General features: G+C 38.9%; 2 protein-coding genes across 6 annotated transcripts in view; both read left to right on the top strand.

Annotated features, from left to right (window-relative positions):
• Positions 1-172: 172 nt before the first annotated feature.
• On the top strand, positions 173-20,605 carry borcs5 (BLOC-1 related complex subunit 5). Of its 5 annotated transcripts, none has more exons than XR_003693152.1 (5): positions 173-902; positions 1,392-1,604; positions 2,467-2,624; positions 4,496-4,800; positions 20,533-20,605. XR_003693152.1 is itself a non-coding variant. In XM_028585166.1 (4 exons), the coding sequence occupies exons 1-4, from the start codon at positions 845-847 to the stop codon at positions 4,727-4,729; spliced, it is 663 nt and encodes a 220-aa protein (XP_028440967.1). In that variant the 5' UTR covers positions 173-844; the 3' UTR covers positions 4,730-7,343. The 5 variants fall into 5 exon arrangements, 2 of the variants coding, with proteins under 2 accessions (XP_028440967.1, XP_028440968.1); XR_003693154.1 differs by lacking the exon at positions 20,533-20,605 and adding an exon at positions 19,869-19,895; XR_003693153.1 differs by lacking the exon at positions 20,533-20,605 and adding an exon at positions 5,137-7,343.
• LOC114560033 (alpha-1,3-mannosyl-glycoprotein 4-beta-N-acetylglucosaminyltransferase C) overlaps positions 20,573-21,018 on the top strand; it is a 45,959-nt gene continuing 45,513 nt past the window's right edge. The window contains exon 1 of the mRNA XM_028585164.1: positions 20,573-20,649. The gene's annotated coding sequence lies outside the window, so the exon portion shown is untranslated. The remainder of the gene's footprint in view (positions 20,650-21,018) is intronic.

Raw genomic sequence — 21,018 nt, 5'->3', positions numbered from 1 at the left:
TTACACAAGTACAGCTGATCAGTCCACAGAAATTAACAGGCAACTATTTTGATAATAGTCATTTTTCATGCATACATTTGAATTTTTTTTGTGGTTTTGGTTCTTTAGATTTTTTTGTATTGAGTACTTTTACTTGTGATCATTTTGCTGATAACATACTTTAACTTAAGTGACGTTTTAAATGCAGGACTTTTACATGTAATGGAGTACTTTGACATTGTGGTGTTTTCTTTATTTATCACATTGGCGAAAATGGGCTTTCACAGCATACTTGCTCCACCACCGACACTAATTAGGGGGTAAAGTTAGAGGGTGACTTCTGCCATGTGCTGTTTATTTTAAGGCTTCACCAGCAGTAGGGGGCGGTAGTATTAGACTCTAGATACAATGAAGAGGATCCCGTGATCAATATTTACGGAAGTGATGCCTCCTGAACTCAGTCTGTCATTAATTCTTTAAGATACGTGGGGTAACGTTGTCACGCACCACCAAGATAGCAGTGTCTGCTTAGCTCACTTAATGTTAGCTTCAAAGGAACATATGCTTACCTGTTAGCTAGGTAGTAAATGGTAGTGGATATATCTATGGGTAGCAGGAACAACTGACGTTAGCTAACATAACTAACTAGCTAGCTTGAAAATCGCAGAGGCAACAACTACCCGGCCTTTCAGTTTCTCTCCTGCGGGACATGGTTGTCTTGTTAGTCCGGGTGTGTTTGGGGGTCATGTGAAGTCATTGCAGACGGTTAGTTATAAATTAGATATTTGGGGTTATCTCGTGGCCGTTTCTGGAAACGTTAACGAAAGCTAGCTAAGCGCTAGCTTGCTAGCACGACGTTAGCACTATGGGAGCCGAACAGAGTGGAGATGCAGAGCACAAACACTCCGATTACAGCTCATCGGGTAAGATAACGTTCTGTAACCTTAACATAAAAGAATATATCATTTTACAAAATTGTCATCGGTTTGTATAGGACAGCGTGCCATAATTGATGGAAAGTAAGTTAATTAATGTGAAGTAAAGTTTACTAAAGTACTGTAGGTATTTATTTACTTGAGTATTCCCATTTGATACTTTTACTCCACTCCACCCCATCCCAAATTGATATGTTGGATTTCTTACACTGCATTTAATTACAGATTCCAGTTAATTTCTTGTACATAAAATATCTCTGAAATGGGCCAATCTGCTTAATAAATACTCTTACTTTTGATACCTTTGCAAATATTTATTTGAAATCTGCTTAAATGGATCAGTGGAGTAATACTAAATCTTAAAAATCTTGCTTAAAACATTGTCAGATTTACCTGCTAGTAATCTGATTGAAACAAGGTGAGGTGATGTGAAAGAACTACTTCCTTTTGATATTAACAGGAATATTGTCATTGCAGTGGTGCCCTCCCCAGCAAAGCAGAAAGCAAAGATGGATGATATTGTCGTCGTGGCTCAGGGGACTCAGTCAATGCGAAATATCCACAACGACCCAGATGTCATCAAGCTTCAGGAGATACCAACCTTTCAGCCACTTTTAAAAGGCAACTTTTTAAGTCTTCCACCTGCTGACATGAGTTATAGTGTCATCTTTCAGACCGACAGTTCATTAGGTACACCTTGCTAAAACTAATGCAGTCTTATACTAGTTTGCACACTTGAGTCAACAAGTACTTACCCACAGCAGAAATCCATATAGCAAATATTATTTTAATTATGTGAATTTATGAAGCCCCATAAATGCATATTTATAAATCATAAAACCTCCCAACCAGTCAAGGTAGATTGCCGCCCACCTGGAATCCACTTCTGTTCGAGTTTTGTTTAAGGTTTCTTCCCATTAAAGGGGAGTTTATCCTTGCCGCCGTCACCAAGTCTTAAATTAAAGAGTATGCTCTAGACCTGCTCTATATAAAAAAGTGTCATGAGATAACTTCAGTTGTTATTTAGCGCTATATAAATCAAATTGACTTGACTATACAGATTAGGCACCATTTCAGTTTTAAACAAACACATCTAAATAACTTACAGGTGCTAGGTTAAAAAACAAACTGAAGGTAGATGTCAGACAACAGATATGCACACTGCACTGATAGTCTCCAATAAATTAAATATATCACATGTTATACATGTTATTTTTATTGGAAGCTAATAGTGTGCAGATCTTTTATCTGACTTCTGTCATTTTGGTTTTAATATAAAAGATATTGAGAGTTTCATGTAATTTTCAACAAGCTCCCTCCCGTCTATTCTCAAAGCTAATTGTCACAGCAACACATTAGCACTGTGTTAGAAGTTGGATAATGAGCCAAGTTTCCTGTGTCGGTGCACTTCTGAAATACCAAAGGGGTAATTTGGTTAGATCCTGTGCATAGCTAATTATAGTATTTACAATGTGTTAACGCTGTTGTCAAGTGTTACAAGCTCTGTTCCAACATGTCTGTGTAAGTCCTTTTGTTTTTTCGCTTTCCACAGGAGTGCTGAGTGGCCAGACGTCACCCAGCAGTGTGTGTCTGGAAAGGCTGGATACTGCGCAGGTTATGCAGCTCTGCATTCGTTACCAAGACCACCTACACCAGTGTGCTGAGGCCGTGGCCTTTGACCAGAACGCCCTGGTCAAGAGGATCAAAGAGGTAAGGCTGTGGCCAGGTTGGATCAGTGGGGAGAGCAGGCGCACATATACATGGACATTTTATAATTACTAAATAATTACCGTAAGTGATTACTTTATATTAACACAGTCTCAAGTCTGCAGTGACAAACAATTTATTACATGTGAAGATATTTTTTCATTTTTTGTGTTCTAGGAATGGTTATGTTGAAACTCAACACATGTATTAGACTCTTTTATTGTCAGGATTTCATATAATCTTAAACACCTTATTTTTTTAAATTTGAATTTAAATTATATTACTGAAAGATGCTTACCTGAAAGATGCTTGCCTTGTACATTTTTGTATTATGTTAATCATATTCATGCATTAGATGTTGCTGATGTAGTATCGTATTAGCAGAGGTGTCAAATGTATTCACATTCATTACTCAAGTAGAAGTATAGATACTAGGATTTGAAAAGACTTTTGTAGAAGTTGAAGTATCAACTCAAGCTTTTTACTTTAAGTAAAAGTACTGGTTTCAAAACTACTTAAAGTATAAAAGTAAAAGTAATGTAAGGCAGAGATCTTCAACAGGGGGTCCTCAGAGTCATTGCAGGGGGGCCTCCAAATTATTGTACATTTTTGAGTCTTTAAAAAAAATAAAAATAAAATGCCTTAACATAATTCCAACATATTATTAGCAAATATAAATTCCCACTGATGATAGGCTTACTGGCCTATAGGTAAGGTAGTCACTAAGATATCAGCCCACAGATACAGTTAATCCTAGATTTACTGTGCCACATACAGTATGTCACATACAGTATGTAACATTAAAATATGATTTATAAAATCATGCCAACAATTAATATTTTAATAGCTTATGAAAAAGGTATGTAAGAAGGGCTTTAGGTTACCCTAACAGTTATTGTAGGCCCAGTTTAATATGCAACTTAATTTCATACAATATGTAGGGGGTCCCTGCTACATCTCACTTTAAGTTAAGGGGTCCTTGGCTTGAAAAATGTTCAAGACCCCTGATCAAGTGGGGGAAATACCATTAAGGACAACAGCTTAACTCCAAAACGCGGGGACAAAATCATATGACTATAATAATGTTACAGTATATTAAAATCATACCTGCAAACTCAGAAGGGCTGAAAAAGGTGACACGTAGGCTACATCTCTTCTGTGTTTTTCAGACAATGGCAGCTACAGTCTGGTGTCAGACTCCTCTCCAGTGAAATATAGACACACTTCTCAGCATTTTATCATGTTTACTCCATCTTCTAGCTAACGCTAGGCTAACCTGCTTCCAACTGTAGTGTTGACTAGCGTCCCGTGCGGCGATGTTCAGTTCCCTCTAACTTCTGTTTTCGAAGCATTGCGCACCTAAAAATCTGTGTTGCTATTCGGTCCGGTAGATAACGGTCGTTAAGGCACCGGTGGCGTATTAGCACCGGGTCTGTACAGGTGTTATGGATCGCGTACAAACCAATAGGGTGTTGGAATAGCTATGTTTATACTTCTCATCCAACCACAATCAAATTCACTCTCTCCGGATGGAGCAATTTGGATAGGTTTTTTTGTGTGTGTTTTTTTGAACGATGACTGACGAGCTGGAATGAAAACAAGCCGAACTGAAATATGAGTAACGAGGCTATTTTTAAAATGTAGGGAGTAGAAAGTACAGATAATTGCGTGAAAATGTAAGGAGTAGAAGTAAAAAGTATGCTGTAAAATAATTACTCCAGTAAAGTATAGATACCCAAAATTTCTACTTAAGTAAGGTAACGAAGTATTTGTACTTCGTTACTTGACACCTCTGATGTTTTAAGATGATTCATCAAGTCTCATCAAATGTCAAAGATTATCTCTCTTTCTCTCTCCCAACTGTTTCTTTCCAGATGGACTTGTCAGTGGAAACCTTGTTCAGCATAATGCAGGAGCGCCAGAAACGCTACGCCAAGTACGCCGAGCAGATCCAGAAGGTTAACGAGATGTCCATGATCCTGAGACGCATCCAGATGGGCATTGACCAGACGGTGCCGCTGATGGAGCGCCTCAACAACATGCTGCCTGAGAGTGAGCGCCTGGAGCCCTTCAGTATGAGGCCTGATGGGGATTCTGCCACAAAGTAGCCTCCTTAAAGCCAACACAGCGGTTTCTTACCTGAGTCTTCATCCAATCCTATGGCCAGGAAGAAGTGCAGGTCTGTCCAGCTGTAGGGATTACCCATTACATTTTTTTTATTATCATAGTAGAGGTAGAGCTTAGGTATAAATGTGTTAGACTGCTATATTCAACTCGCCAGGTCAGTTCTATTTATTCTTTTACTTAATGCAGGACGTTTTGCAGAGCAACACATGCTCCCAATCAGCAACATCATACTTGCTATAACACTTTTACTCAGCACACACACGTTCATACCTGAGTTTAACCACAACCTTCTGCTACTGGCCACTGAGCAGCACTACTGGAGCAATTTATGAAGTGCTGCGATCAAATGCAGAGGGCCTTGACATTATTTCTTATCCCCTCTTTGCAGGGAATCAAACTGGTAATCTTCCAGGCACACACTTTTTTAGTAATCTAAAGGCAGGGGAGGAACACTTTTAATTGAGTCAGAACTAACTCCATATGCTCAAAAACTTGCAGACGTGTTGCAGGTTTTAGAGACTCAAATCAGTGTGAGTGACATTAAAGTATCTCAAAATGTTTCCTGCTGCTTTGGAGATTTGCCCAAACCTCCCAAAACATCAGAGCTAGTCAAGAACTTGCACTCAACATTACAAATATTTGTTGTTTGTGATCCTGATCTTCTTATCGCTTTCACGCCATATGCCTGGCTCACTGTTTGGAAATCCCTTCCACGAACTGCTTGCATGCAGATTGACTGCTTTTAAATTTCTGAACAATATTATTGCATCATTTTGGAATATTATGAAGAAGAGACTCATGGAGAGAACCAAAACGGATTATTGCCATTGGATTACACAAGGAGCATGGATGTACTGCACATTGGAAGTAAAATGAGAAACCTCTTCTTGGACAGAGGGTAGTTGAAATATTCTCATGAACAGTTTTGTGAAAAGAAAACTTGACTTTAATTTATTTGGAGACTTGCTATTTTGCTATTTTCCTGCAAAACAATGAAGAAAATGACACAAAGGACCAAACGGCGACCCTGACGCTTTAGGTTTTTCAGCAGATTGGTACAGAAGATTGATACAGAGGTGGACAGAAACCATTCTAGCAAGTTATCCATCACAGAGTTTCCTGCAGTGCGATTTCAGCATTAACTTTGCATGTTTGTTAGCTCTGTCATCACACATGCCAAAGATTCCCAAATTCTTAAAGCTGTAAGTGGCACTTTAGAGTCGGTCATATCTTTGGTCTCTTTGAGGAAAGTGACTGCTTTATCTGTTGAATATTTGTTTATGTATCAAACATTTTGCTTGTTAGGTTTAAAGCACATTTCCCTTTTACCTCCTAGAGGTATCTATCGATGCAGATACGTTTTTTTTCCAGTTGTCCAGGTATTTTCCAAGATTTATGTCACCACCACAATTCAGTATAGGTGACCGACATCTTATTTCTGCAGCACAGAGCAATAAAGATAAAGACATTAATCAACATATTTGGAGAAAAAAATGTTCATGTTATTTGGGATAATCTAAAAAACGCATGGCCAACAGTTTTAATATATGCTATTTTTTTAGGTAGAAAAGTAACCAGGACATTGTTTCTGAAAGACAAGAGAAAATGTCAGTCACATTTGTTGTATTTGGTGGCAGCAAACTAAAAACCTGGCCTTTTCCCCTAATTTGGGTGAACAAACACTTAAACAACATTATCATTGGTCAGTTTGTGTGGTAATGTAAAATAAGACAAAAAAAAAAATGGTTATTATTGCAGCGGTGTGTCTGTATGGGCTTGTGTAAATCCACCAGATGGTGCCAGAGATAACTGGAGTCTGTGGCTTCATATGTGAAGGTTAAAAGTCCCTAAACAGCTGTTTCAGTGAGGATTAAAGATCTTGAGGTTCTTAAGAACTTTTTTCTTTTAAATTTCATAGACTACATGATTAACCAAGAAAATAATTGCGAGATCAATTGCTAATGAAAACAACCATTAGTTGCAGCCCTACATTGCTTGCTGTTACATTTGTTATCTCTAACTGCTGTGCATCTGGAAAACTCACCGTGAGCTGTCAAGTTATAAGCTGTGGCACATTAACAGGGTTTTTAATACAATTATTAATTAGGAGTGCTAATTCTGATCAGTGTGATTAAAAGACACAGAAAAGACAGAAATGTTGTGTTTGTGATGCTAGCAACATCACAGAAGTCTTGAAGCCGGTTGTATGTATCCTTTGAGGATTACACCATGTATGCATCAAACCCAAAGACCAAATCAGAATTAGGCATTAAAGGATTTTGGCCAGAAAGCTTCTTGCTAATGGTGAGTGGCTCCTCTATGGAGTCAGTGGTGGGTGGTGTTATTTTCCCATGAGCCATGTAGTCTGATTAGAATTGTTATGTACGTCGTTGAATTTTTCATCGGTGTATAAACACGTTGAACTCAATTACACCTACAAAAGAATCCTCCTTGCTTTGAGGTACAGAATTAGCCCGTTCGTTGACATAAGGGACATAAGACAGAAACAAGTTTTCTTCTGAATTTAAAGCAGGACTCCTTTGATATGTTATCGCCTTTCATGTGTAAATTAAAACGAGTGAAAAATGTCTTAAATGGCCTTGGGGGTATTGTTTGAACATTGGAACAGAAATGGAAATTGTCATTGCGTTCTGTGGCGAGGAGGTGTAAAAGTTCCTCCGAGTCTTTGTAATATAGAATAGCCCCTGACGCTCAGAGCTGGATATTAACGCCACAAGATGATACAATACAATCTGCCACCAGGAAATTCATTCTCTGAAATGAAAGAAAAATCCAATTTCCCCTGTATACTTCTCATTTGAATATAAATCAAAGGCTGGTTTGCTCTCTTTTTCCTTCCTGTTTTGCCCACTCAAAATTGGAATCATGAAAGTAAGTCTGGGCTTCTTATCCTTATCATCTTTTAGGGTGAAACTCAAACCTACGCTGTTTGTTTTTTTGCTTCGATAAGAGTCAAACTTTGAGTTTCCAGACAACACATCAATGAAATGTGAAAACCCTACAATATCATTACATTTTAGTCACATAATTCAAAGTACTTCACAGTACTTTTCAGTCTGTCTGAGGTCGTATGTAAGAGAAAATAATTGATAAGATTTATAATTTGCTTTGATAGTTGCTTTAGCTGAAACAATCAATTAGATTTGGACAATTTATCAACAACTAATTCATTGTAATTTTTTAATTAATATCTTAACATTCCCTAGTTACAGCTTCTAATTTGAGGATTTTTTTATCTTACAGTATGTGATTTGAGCTGAAACAATTAGTCAATTGATTGATTAGTCACTAAACAGATCATTAATTAGCGGTCAGTATTATAATCGATTTATCAACTCAGTACTTTTTCAAACAAATATTGAAGGAAAATTGAAAGGTTCCAGCTTTTCTAAAATGAGAATTTGCTCCTTTTTTGTTTTTATGATCGTAAACTGACTGTCTTTAGGTTTTAAAATTAATTAACATTCAAAAACTTGGCCTCTGGGAAACTATAAAAGCTATTTTCTGATCATATATCATATAATCAAGAAAATACAATACTTCAATACAAGTGATTTGGAGGGTTTAAAAAAAAAAAAAGGTGATTTCCCTCACCCAGGCCCAGGACTGTTGTGAATACTGTACCAGTGAGTATCTTAAGGAAAGGCCAGAGGCGTCCCTTAGATGATTGCCTTTATTGACTGTATTGACTTTCATCCTGTAAAATTACCCAGCACTACTTTTTTATTTGACACCCAGTCACCTCCAGTGATAGATACCCGATGGAACCTCCCTCTTGAGCTGCAGCCAAACATCATCTCTCTTACTGGAGACATGGATTCTACCTCAGACCAGATCTGTCAGGGAACATCTAATAAAGCACTTTGTTGCTTCATTGCACAGTCGTGCTCTCAAGGACACAGAGCTGCTACAGCAGACTAGGAGTGACGTGTCCTTCCACTGAAATATCGCTGCTGTAGTAGAGTTTAGGAGTGCAACAGTATATCAGCTGCCTGCCTGTTACAACATCTGTAACCAACAAATTCATTTTCAGTTCTGGAGTTTCATGCCTTAGACTGGCCCACTTTACTTGACGACTGACTATATTAAAATAATGTATTTAAAACTTTAGTATAAAAGTCTGCAATAGCGCACTGTTCTCAACAGCCTTGTAATTCAGTGTATTTTTGTAAAATATCACCATTTTCAATTTAGTGCAAATACAGTAAGTGTAGCTTCCCAATTCAACCTTTATTTATCCTCGAGAGATCATTGAGGGGTGACGCTCATGTCATCGAGTATTACAAAGACATCTTTACAGTAACACAATACCAGAATCTATTTTCTGTGCAAAATTTTTTTCACATATATCCAAACATTAAAATGAAATAAAAGAATAAATAAAAAGAAAAATATAAAAGAATAAAATAAAATGTATTGCACTTTCTAATGACACCATCTTCTATTTTTTCTTTGGATAATATTTCATATTACTCTAATCCTATTCCCTTACAATTGTGGGCTTTGTATATTTACTATCCAACTTTCAAGGATAAAAGGCATAATGGGGCGCTAGTAACATTTGGGCATAGAAAGTGGTTTTATTGTAACTAATCTGATCATGTTTGCTTGTTTACAACAGCTTACAGTAGATGTGCCTTCCACACTGATAGCCGCTATCCCTTGCACACTACTGGGTCCTGGCTGTGCTTCTGACACTAAATCACATTTTATAAATAAATCTCCGCTTTTTACAAAGCTTTTTGATCAATGTAGTGCCGAATCACCTGGCGTTATTGATTATCTCAGGGCATTTTTCATATAGAGCAGGTCTACACCATACTCTTCATTCATATTAATTCTAGTTCTTATAGTCCTACGTGTCCACTCTGGAGTTATGAGCTCATGGCTGCGGCTTGGTACTGGCTCTTTATTGTCACTGTTAGCAGTGGTTGATGCTGAAGAGCTACAAGGAAAAAGTTCATTATGATTCATAAAAAATGGTTTACAGGCAACTTTGTCTTATGTTTTGCACAACCGCTAGCATACTGCACTGCTCGTAACAAGCTTAGCTTACCCGTTTTATTGTCTTTATTTGGCGTTTACACTCAAACTGCAAGCTGGCTTTAATAAAAAAGTTTCTCAGTTAAGATCACCTGGCCACGTCACTTTCTAGAGCTTTCCTTTTTTTTTTTTTTTTTTTTGCCTTTTCAGCACAGTTTTGCAGTTATTATTATCTCATCTTAGCTTATATCTTATTTTTATAGCTTCTTTTTGCTCGTGGATCGCATCCTCTACCAAGCACCATTGACGGAACTGTAGGAGGTGACGGTTTGTTTGTTTTTTTGAGCAAGCTGCTGCCGTCGGAGGAGTCCAAACATAATTACGTCATAATAACCAGACTGCACTCTGCGAGTGGGCTGCATGAATGTAGAGAACGATGGGTTGCAAGAAAAAATACATACAGTAAATAAAAAGAGTGGGCTGCGAGTGCAGGCAGCCTAGGGACAGCATCCATGATATATTTCGGCTATGATTTCAACCACTACCATGACTGAACACCGGCGGCCCTCGCGACCAAAAAAAACAGACCGGCCCACTCCCGACCACTCTTGTACAGCAAAATAAGTAATGTCCTTTATAATCTCTTGCAAAACAATTAACTTTTTAGGCCATTCAAAGAGAGAATACATAACAATTATTGATTGGTCAAGCAGCAAACATCTTTAACAAGGCAGACTTGTTTGTTAGTATGTCTCAATATGGAAGGGGCCAGTATACTTCATCAGAACTTCCGTTTCTGTGATTTTCAGAAACCAACGCTCCAACATTAACACCTAGTTCTCTAGCTGTTTTTCCATCCTTTACACAACTATTTCTGTCATTTTTCATCTAAGTTACGCAGTGTAAATACTCAACCAGGTGCATCTAAGCTTTAAGAAAATTGTTTTTGTGATGACAGGTACGGTTAAGTGCCTGCACAGATGTACTCTGTTATTATGAATTAGGGCAAACTTGTGTGGGCAGCCGAATGGAAATCTAAAACATTGGATGTCATAACAGAGAAGCTTTTTTGCCAGAGCATTTTTGTAGAACTGTTAAAATAATAACACAAATAAACTGTTTAAATATATAGAAAACACAAAACGTGTTTATACTTAACGAATCAAAACCGGAGGTAGTCAGGTTGCTGTGATTCAGAAAAGTATTAATTATTTTGCTGGCATTTCTACTAGTTACAAGCCTAAATGTGAGTATTTTAACAATTGATTTAATATGGAGCTAGAACAGTCTCAATAAAGATAAATGCACACACAACATTCACATATGCATACACAGGATTCATACATGCACACACATGATTCATAAATACACACACAGGATACACAAATGCGCACAAAATTTACAAATTCACACAGAAAATTTTAAAAGCACAGAAGATTCACAAATGCATACAAACTTCATAAATGCACACAAAATTCATAAATGCACCCACAATTCAGAAATGCAAACAAAATTTACAAATTCACACAAGATTCAGAAATGCACAGGACAAGATTCAGAAATGTATTTCTGATGCACACACAAATATATCTTGATTTACAAACTGCTTGCGGTCTGTGAGCTGTGAAGTATGTGTGTGTGAATTTTGAGACTCCCCTGACATGGCTCAACCATAGACCGTATATAATGGACCATAATAGACCCCGTTGCTCTGGACGGAGACCAGTGAAGGCTATTTGAAGCACTTTTCCGGTGATGGCCAGCTTTACTGCGCAGCCTCCAACTGAGAGAATGTGACGTGAGCAACGTGTCTGAAAGTTGTAAGTCTTCTGGTAGCTGTGCCAAGAGAAATCTCAATCATTCCCAATCTTACAGATACGGAGAGTGTAGGTGGATGTAAGGAGATAACATGGGCACAGGCTAATTATTGCTAACTAACATGCTAGTTAACATTAGTAATTAAACCTAAACAGCTCATGTAAGTTGAAACTGCCTGCGAGCTTCTCCTGTACTATACGGTAATTCCTCTACTATGCGACACTAAGTCACTTGGTTATGACACAATCGTTAGCTTATTTTTACAAAAACGTCTGCTACAGAGCCATAACGTGAGGTACAAGTTAATGGAGCCTTTTATACATTGTCGTGTTTCTTTGGAACTAAACAACGGACAAATGGAGTCTTTAAACGCTTCAGATGTAAAGTTATTCGCAGTCAAGTGACGTAAAAAAAAAAAAATGGCTGGAGTCTTTAAACGCTTCAGATGTAAAGTTATTCGCAGTCAAGTGACGTAAAAAAAAAAATGGCGGTCAGCAGAATGCTAACAGGAGGTGATGGCCAGTTAGCAACAAAATGGCGTCATAGATGGCTCGAGTTCTGAAGTGAAGCTTACCCCCTTGGGCTCAACTCACAAATGCATTTTTTTAAACAGGGAATGATCTGCAAGCAATCAGATATCTCCCTTGTTTAAGCCAATCACAACAACGCACCCCACGTGGGGGATTGTTTACTTATAAGCCAATTGAGAATGAGTAGGTGTCGTCAGGGCACAGCGCCCCGCCCCTTCCTCCATTTTGAACTGCTCATGTTCATTGTTTATGTTTGCTGAGACGTCGGATTTATCGGGTGGCTGCAATTAGAAGAAAGGACTTTACTTCCTGAGATGAGAGTGTGTTCTCTGCATATTAATTTGGGTAAGTTCTCTTAAAATGTGTTTATGTTGTCGGCTCTTAAAGCCAAAAAGTGCCCCTAGCTAACGTTGTTCCCTATCCAGCTAGCTAACTACAGTGATAGCTAAGCATAAGTGAACACACCCATGCTAATCATTTAACATAAGACTGTTAGCTAGGTTGCTGTCTTTTGTGCCATTTGTGTTTGTAAAGTTTAATGTCCGGTGGCATTTTCATCTCTTTTTATAAGCCGTTACTGTATATGGGTAACATTAGCAGTGATTTAGAAATGTGTGTTTATCAGTTGTAGCTGCAGGATGGGAGGTAAAGCTGCACCTTGTTTACTTCACTAGCAACGTTAAATGAAAGCTAAAATGTATAAGTAGTTTCCCATGTGAAGAGCATTCATAACGGTAAACATTTGTCTTGTGTTTGCTGCTGTCTTTTAACAGGGACTAAGGAACAAACGGAGGCTGCACTAGCATCACCAGAAGGGAGAGATGAGGAGGAGAGGGAAAGCAAAAGATGTTGAATAGATTGCTATAAAGGTGCTCCTTATGACCTGTCTCTCTTAGTTACGCTGTTATAGTTCTAGACTGCCGGGGGACTTCCTTCCTTTGACACACTGAGCTGCTCTCTCCTCTCCCTTTCTATTACTATTACTATTACTATTTGTGTGTATCCCGTCCCGGAAATGCTTGTTACTAATCCTAGCTTCTGGGGAGTTTACTCCCCGGAGTCCTTATGTTTTTTCACCCAGCGTATTTCCTTGGAGAACGTTGGCACCAAGATCCTGGTTCCAGCTGTCGCCGTGGTCCTGCTGCACTCCCTGCCGAGCTCAGCGGTGCCCTGCAATGTCATGCAGCTTCCTGTTGAACCCTGCTGCTTCCTGCTGAACCCTGCAGCTTTCTGCTGAACCCTGCAGCTTCCTGAACCCTGCTGCTTCCTGCTGAACCCTGCAGCTTCCTGCTGAACCCTGCAGCTTCCTGAACCCTGCTGCTTCCTGCTGAACCCTGCAGCTGCCCGCTACATCCAGTCACTGTTCCATTATTAATGTGACTACTATTGCCACTGTTCATCACACCCCCAACCGGCCCGTCAGACACCGCCTACCAAGAGCCTGGGTCTGTCCCAGGTTTCTTCCCAAGAGGGAGTTTTTCCTCGCCACTGTCGCACTGCTTGCTCTTGAGGGAATTACTGTAATTGGAATTGTTGGGGCTTTGTAAATTATAGAGTGTGGTCTAGACCTACTCTATCTGTAAAGTGTCTTGAGATAACCTATGTTATGATTTGATACTATAAATAAAATTGAATTGAATTGAATATTAGATATTGCCATTCAAAAAATAAATGCATCAAATTAACTGATTTGTCCTGGTCTTCAAGTTTTTGGGCATATATAGTAAACAGTTTTTCAATGTCTATCTTTCCATCAAATTGTGACCTGGAGACAGGAAACTTCTAGCTGAATAATTATACTCAGATGCTACCTGTTTTAATAACTAGTTAGGTATATCAGCTTTTAAATGACATTACCGAAACGTGTATCTTTATTATAAAATTTTTCAAACATGACTATATACTGTACACAAGTATATTTAACATGAAGCAACGATCTGACTCAGCTGCCGATGATGGGGTTGCTTCCAGACTGCAGACAGAAGGAGAAAGCTTTAGGTTAGTCCAGTAGTTATCCAACCTGTCCTGGTAAGATTAGAATTGTATCACAAGTATATTTAAGCATACTGTAACATTAAGGTACTTCATGTAACTGTGTAGTGGTGTAGTTTATTCATCATGGTCTTAACTGGCAACTGTTGACCATTTAACACACTTAACAACATGTTGGTTATGTTGGTTGTAGCATTGTAGCTTGTGCGTTTACAGAACTATTTAACCTTTCTCACTTGCAGTTTACTGCATATCATACTGCCTGTGGCAACCTGCATTAGCTCGTAGCGTTTACCTTGTTGTAGTTGCTGATCATATTTTGCACTGCTTTTGTTTGAAGGCTAGAAGCTACTGGGCAATGAGTTAATGTTACATACATGCAGTAAACTACAAGCTAGTTAATGTAAACTGTTAGCTACTGTAAGCTTAATGTAATTTAGATTAATTAATGCAATTCTCCTTACCGGTAAGTGTTATGACAACTACAAAGTATAAACATGAACGTTTGAAAAGTTTATAATTCACTGACATGGGATAAATAAGAGAAAACGATAGTCTATCAGTGTCGGTAACATTACCTACCTTCGCACATTGCGGCCAAAGTTGCCGACAGAATATTCTCCTCCTGCAAGCAGACTGACGCTGATTCACTTTCTCCATCTCAACAATTAAACAGCTCAGTTCACAGTTCCACATCCATTTCTTCAAGTGTTTTGAAATGCAGCATTCACACTGTTGCCCCCTATACAGTCTATAGTTGCCCCTGGTTACCGATAGTGTAGGTATGCCAAAAAGGTGAACGGGCTCAGGCCACAGGCTCAGGCATAGGCACCTCCCAAATCGTGACGTATGTCACGTGGGGTGCGTTCTTGTGATTGGCTAAAACAAGGGAGATATCTGATTGGTTGCAGATCATTCCTTGTTTAAAAAAATGCATTAGTGAGTTGAGCCACTTCAGGGGAGTCTCAAAATTCACACACAAAAACTTCACAGCTCACAGACCGCAAGCAGTTTGTAAATCAAGATATATTTGTGTGTGCATCAGAAATACATTTCTGAATCTTGTCCTGTGCATTTCTGAATCTTGTGTGCATTTGTAAATTTTGTTTGCATTTCTGAATTGTGTGTGCATTTATGAATTTTGTATGCATTTGTGAATCTTCTGTGCTTTTAAAATTTTCTGTGTGAATTTGTAAATTTTGTGCGCATTTGTGTATCCTGTGTGTGTATTTATGAATCATGTGTGTGCATATATATATATCTTTATTGAAACTGTTCTAGCTCCATAATTAACACATTAAACTTTCAGGCTAATGTACAACTTACGTCAGTCTGGTTCAGTGTCAAAAAATATAATTTATGTGCCCCTGAGCATGGCACTTTGCCCCCAACTGCTCCAGCAAAGTAGCCGGCACATAATCATTGTAGATGCGGTTATTGGCAAATTATTAATGTGTAACACATCCTCCCCTACAGTTAGTTGTTTATGTAAATAAGGTCATGTTCTGGTTTAATAACCGTAATAAAAAGAAGAAACAAAGGCAGGATGAGGACATTTTAGACCAGATATAGCACTGAAATAGTTTGAGAACTTTTCTTTGATCAAACGAGAGAGTGAGAGGCTCAGATGGTGATTCAGTGCCATGGGTGACAGCATCATGTCTCATCTGATCAGCAGCCTGTAGCATAACAAACATCAGCTCATTACAGCATCAGTTCGGATTGCCTGCCCTGAATAGAAGAGAAGTGACACCGGCTCATAACGTGTGAGGGAAGGGGAAAGTGTGCTGCCATAAATTGTTTGTTTCTTTACACTCAGTTGTCACTGTGTCAAACCAAAGGTAGTTGAACTTTGGATACACTGGGTTTTAAGTAGAGCATGTCAACCACGTGTGAGAAGCTGCAGTCAAGCAATCTGTTTGGTTTGAGATGTGATCCCAACATGCAAACAATTTCCAAGAAGCCGCACTTTACCACAGCAGGCACTCAGCCGGCAAGTGAGGGGACCAAAGTGGTTGCTTGAAATCATCGTAGTGGTCTAGGTGTGCGCGGTTTCTCCACTTGTGAACTGTAATTGTTAAAGCATTTCCAGCTTTCATCCTTTCATCTATCCATTTTCAGACTCTTATCCAGGTCACAGTGGCAGCAGGCTAAGCAAAGTCAGAACTCGATATAAAAGATATTCAATTTACCAGCAAATCCTTGTTGCAGAGATTTATGTAAATAAAAAATGTTGAGAAATTTAAGGAAACATTATGATTATAGCTACTGTATTTAACTAATTATGGTATATTTATGGTCAGGGACAGAGTGAGGAGGAATCTTTTAGGCAGACTATAATGTCTTCCAGAGGCTGTAACTGGCTCTATCTTAAAGCTAGAAAGAAGATATTGGTATCATATGAAATAGACAATCTAGAAATCCATTTGGTTCCAACCATGTCATGCTAGCTTATTGGGAACATGGCTAAATAAAGCCCAGTTCAGACCAAAGATTCACTATGAGAAGAAACGTTTTAGAACGTTTCCGAGAAAAGTTGAAGTGGTCTGGACCGGCCCGTCTCAGCTCAACTCAAGCCAGCTGATGGTGTCGCTGCGACTCAGCTTGTCCAGTCGCCACAGGCTGGTTGTGGAACGAAAGGGACGTCACCTGTTTCAACAGCCAATAGCAAAGTCATCTTGTAAAGTCAGCTACAAACTATAGAAATAAAATGATCCATAATCCATTTTATTTCTATGTTACAAACTGTTAACTGGTCAAAAAGTTAGAGTTTTAGACGCAGGCTCAACAGGCGCCTGCAAGCACAGTATGTGGTCCAGCAAGCTAGAGAGTGACTGAAGAGAGGGAGCGCCTAGGACAAAGCCATGAATCAAAGAAATAAAATGCTGATTCATCTTTAGAAATGTAACTGTAGCAAGCATCTCACTATCACTAACGTTATCCACATTCATATTTAAATGATATAGTCAGATAAATGATATATTCAGCTACAAAAAGCCTGGAAGTCAGAATGTACAAAGAGTTGTTGCTATGGCTTGCTATACAACGTCTCATCGCATTGGTGTGAACTGGCATGTTTTAGAACGCTGCAGACCGGTGCAATGCAAGTAGTTGCAAGTTTCAACTTGTCTCGTCTCGAATCTTTGGTCTGAACTTATTCTTATTCTTTATTTATAAAGGACAACACACATTAATCAACATTTCTGTAAATGTGCCAGTGTTAGCCAGCCGGCTAATTTTCAACTGCAGTCCTTTTGGCCAGATGATTTTAGACCAGAGCAAAAGGAAGAACTGGACTTAAAGGTGCTCTGCCACATGTATTTCATTACTTTGTGGTAATGTCTGAAGTTCTACCATGGACTGTAACATTTTTTGTGGAAAAGAATGCCTTGGTTACCTTGTTTCAAGCCATTCTAGCGTGGTATAGAAAGCCTGCAGGAAGACTCGATTTGTGCCAGTTCTCATTAATATTCAACGAGCTAAGCTGTTTGACTCTGATTGGCTAACAGCTAGCCAATGAGAACCTGGCTATCAGCATCCTTTATCCAGCCCAACTGGGCGAGCTCATGAATAGTAATGTGCTCAGGCAACAACACGTTGATGCACAGATTCTTTGGCATTCTATTGGCAAATGGCTTGAAAAATAGTTCATATAGCTGCTTTAAAATGGGAAAAAAAATCTCCCTGAACCCCCCTTGGTCTGGGGGGAATGGCTCTCCCCCTGGTTAGGGTTAGTCAAAGATCATGGTAAGGGTTGATGATGGGGCAACACATTGAAGGCATTCATAGTGTTGCGCTCGGTTGTAGACACCAAAGTGATGGAAAGATACCTTTTTCACAGCAGCCATTTTGGATTGTCGTAGCAAGAAAAGCACAGCTATAATTAATAACATTAAAAACAACTGCATTCCATTTAGGTGAGCTAGTTCTAGGGAACTGGTACTGTGCATACTGGCTCACTGTCATGCTTACTGGGACACACAATTTCCTTTTACCTGTGCTTTTCCTGCTGTGATGAGTCAAAATGTTTGACGTGAAAAAGGTCTGTAGTTGTGTGAAGGATGAAAAAAGATAGCTTGAGAGAGGAGTATAAATCCCGCCTACTCTCTCACCTCCACAATCTCTACATAAAGTCAGCATGATGGTTGGATTGTATGTTCTGCAAAGTTACAAAAATTGCCAGACGCAGCTCCTTGAATTCCCCTGTTGGAAAGGTGGTTTCAGATATTGTGAAAGTATTAGACAGATCGCTTTGTTTGGGCCACACTGAGGCCTTTACACTATGGTAATGTGGTTACAAAGACACTTGGTTGTTTTTCTCCGAACAACCGTTTTTCGGTGAAGACTACATATTTAATCCATAATTCATAGAAGCGTAAGTGGAGGGAACCCGGTGAGACAGGAGCCATGTCCATCACCGCTCTGTTATATTTTACTCGCTCAGATGAGTGAGTCAGACAAGCCGCTGGGAGTTCTGCTCTCTCTCAGTGCAAAAGCTTAATGTTACTTATTGTAGGACATTTACACATTCAGGTCCCCAAGCTCTGATGTTTTGCTTATTGACGTACAACTGTCAGTTACAGCATCTGTGTTTCTCTTCTTACTCGGTGCTTTAAATAAAAAATACATGAACTATCGATTGTCACTAGTCCTATACACAAGTAAAAAACTATCCAAATGTAAATAAAACATAATGTTATTTAAGTTGTATGAAATGCTATCATATATAGTTTTAGAAGTAATGCAACTCCTAAATGATTCACAATGGATTTACTCATAGTAAAACAGCTTGTGATGTACCACAATGGTGATGCATCTCAAACAATGACATAAACACCACACTGTCTGATTGTGGGGATCCATTTAAGAGGGAACACGTGTACTGCTTCACTTCAAACAATAATAGGTAGGAGGAATTCATTATTTGCTGTTATTCATGTGCAAATTCAAACTTATCCTCTACAAGAAGGCCCTCCTCTTCAATCTCCACTTCACCGGGTACTCCACCTTTTTGCATGCGTGTGTGCTTGAGTCTTGGAAAAAAAATACATCATCACATCCTTTATCAATTATGTTGAGTGGTCTCTTCACATTGATTACCAGATAAGAGGTTGAGCCAAATGCTTTGTTCCAGAAACATACTGTAGGCAGATGAGTAGGTGTATGTCGGTGAAAAGGCTGTGGAGGACCCTCAGGGTTTGATCAGAACAGAACTCCGTGAAAGTGTTGGCCTACAGTGAAACATCGTCTGTGTTTGGCTGTTTCCTAAACATGGACAAATACCAAAATCATTTAAAAAAATCATTATTATCTTCTCCCCAACACCACATTATCTGCTGCTTCTGGTTTTCTGTTGCAGTTGTTTATGCCAAACGTCACTGGAGAGTAAAACTATTCCTGCTGCCTCCATTTGAAAGTGGGCAAGAGAGTTTATCTGTCGAAGACACTTTTAAGGACCATAACAGAGTTTTTCTTCACATATATCTGGTGATATTCTATACAGTATATATATATATATATATATATATATATATATATATATATATGTCAACAAATGAAAAGACTAAAACCAACAATGAATTGATTGGTATCTATGTATCCAACCTGTTATAACTTACTCCTCTGTGCCGTAAAGGTCCAATGTTGTCCCAAATTTACTAAAAACAGTTAAACTGAATGACGTGTAACTTCATTACAATAAAAACGGTCGTACATATTTTTCCACTTACCTGTAGTGCTATGCATCAGTCTAGATTACTACGTTTTCTTTCTCCAGAACTATACCCACCATATCAACGTGCACAAAGAAGCATACTCATGGATGAGAAGCTTGTGACAGCGCGAGATGTATGAGAAGCAGCCTAGACCAGAAGTAAATACTTCACTTGCACATATACACTGGTACTAAACACTTGCACATACATACAGTATACAGTATACTTCACTTGCACATTGATATGTACTAAACACTTGCACATACATATATACTTCACTTGTACATACATATATACTGGTACTAACCACTTGCGCATACATGCAATAGTTCCGGTTACATACAAAATTGTTAAATTTAGTGTTTGGATTTGGTGTGTTAATGTCCAGAATAAGAACCTGGGAGGACGGAGGACAAAAATTTGAACAATGTCCAAACGTGAAAATGCTCTTCACAGTTTCTCTGAGCCCAGGGTGACGTCTTCATATTGCTTGATCTGTGTGAACACAACTCCAAAACCCGAAGACATACAATTTACGTGATATAAAACTACTAGCTTTAAAACCAATAAATCAGTCTTGAATCTTCTGCAAACCCTTCTGCATATCAAGTGGACCTTGAGGTCCCTCCATGAAGATTTAGAAACTCTGGTAAAATGTTCACCACTACTATTACCATCAATTAAAGATGTTTTAAATACATTGTTGAATAATTTATCTAATTTCAGAAAACCAGACCCTGAGAATCAGCACCTAGGGAATTCTGGCCGGTGTTTCAGGTGAAGAGGAGCGGCTCACGTCTCGTCCACGTTGCTGCCTTTCATCCCGCTTCACCGGGTTAAAATGTGAGTTGCAGTTCACTGAATATTTAGTTACGCTGGGAGCTCCTGCAACCCTTCAAATGGTCAGTTATGAAATATTCAGCCCTCATCTCTGTGGGGACGTAGCAGAAACACAGCAGGAGCTTCGACAGCTGATTGGGTGACTGAGTTTCCCTTTAGCTCGTGTTATGACTGCATTCACCTTTTACACTGACAAAGCTGACATTAATGGCTACCCTTCACGCCTTTCAAGCATGTAATTATGGTGCAGGCAGTTAGAAAATACAGCAATTGGCAGTATAGAGAGGGGGAGCATTGTAACTGGGAGGACAGTTATCCATTACCGGTGATAAAAATAACACTGAAACAATTGGGAGCTTGAAAATACGGTAC

The sequence above is a fragment of the Perca flavescens genome, chromosome 8 (assembly GCF_004354835.1).
Source record: "Perca flavescens isolate YP-PL-M2 chromosome 8, PFLA_1.0, whole genome shotgun sequence".
NCBI classification, from domain to species: domain Eukaryota; kingdom Metazoa; phylum Chordata; class Actinopteri; order Perciformes; family Percidae; genus Perca; species Perca flavescens.
The sequence above is the reverse complement of the archived record's forward strand: the minus strand, read 5'-3'. Positions and strand labels throughout refer to the sequence as shown.

What these genes read in the sequence shown, in the direction of transcription:
- borcs5 (XM_028585166.1), top strand. Translation starts at nt 845, where the DNA reads ATGGGAGCCGAACAGAGTGGAGATGCAGAGCACAAACACTCCGATTAC. An exon ending in TCAGACCGACAGTTCATTAG is followed by an intron (nt 1,605 to 2,466) that starts GTACACCTTGCT and finishes CGCTTTCCACAG; the next exon opens with GAGTGCTGAGTGGCCAGACG. An exon ending in TGGTCAAGAGGATCAAAGAG is followed by an intron (nt 2,625 to 4,495) that starts GTAAGGCTGTGG and finishes GTTTCTTTCCAG; the next exon opens with ATGGACTTGTCAGTGGAAAC.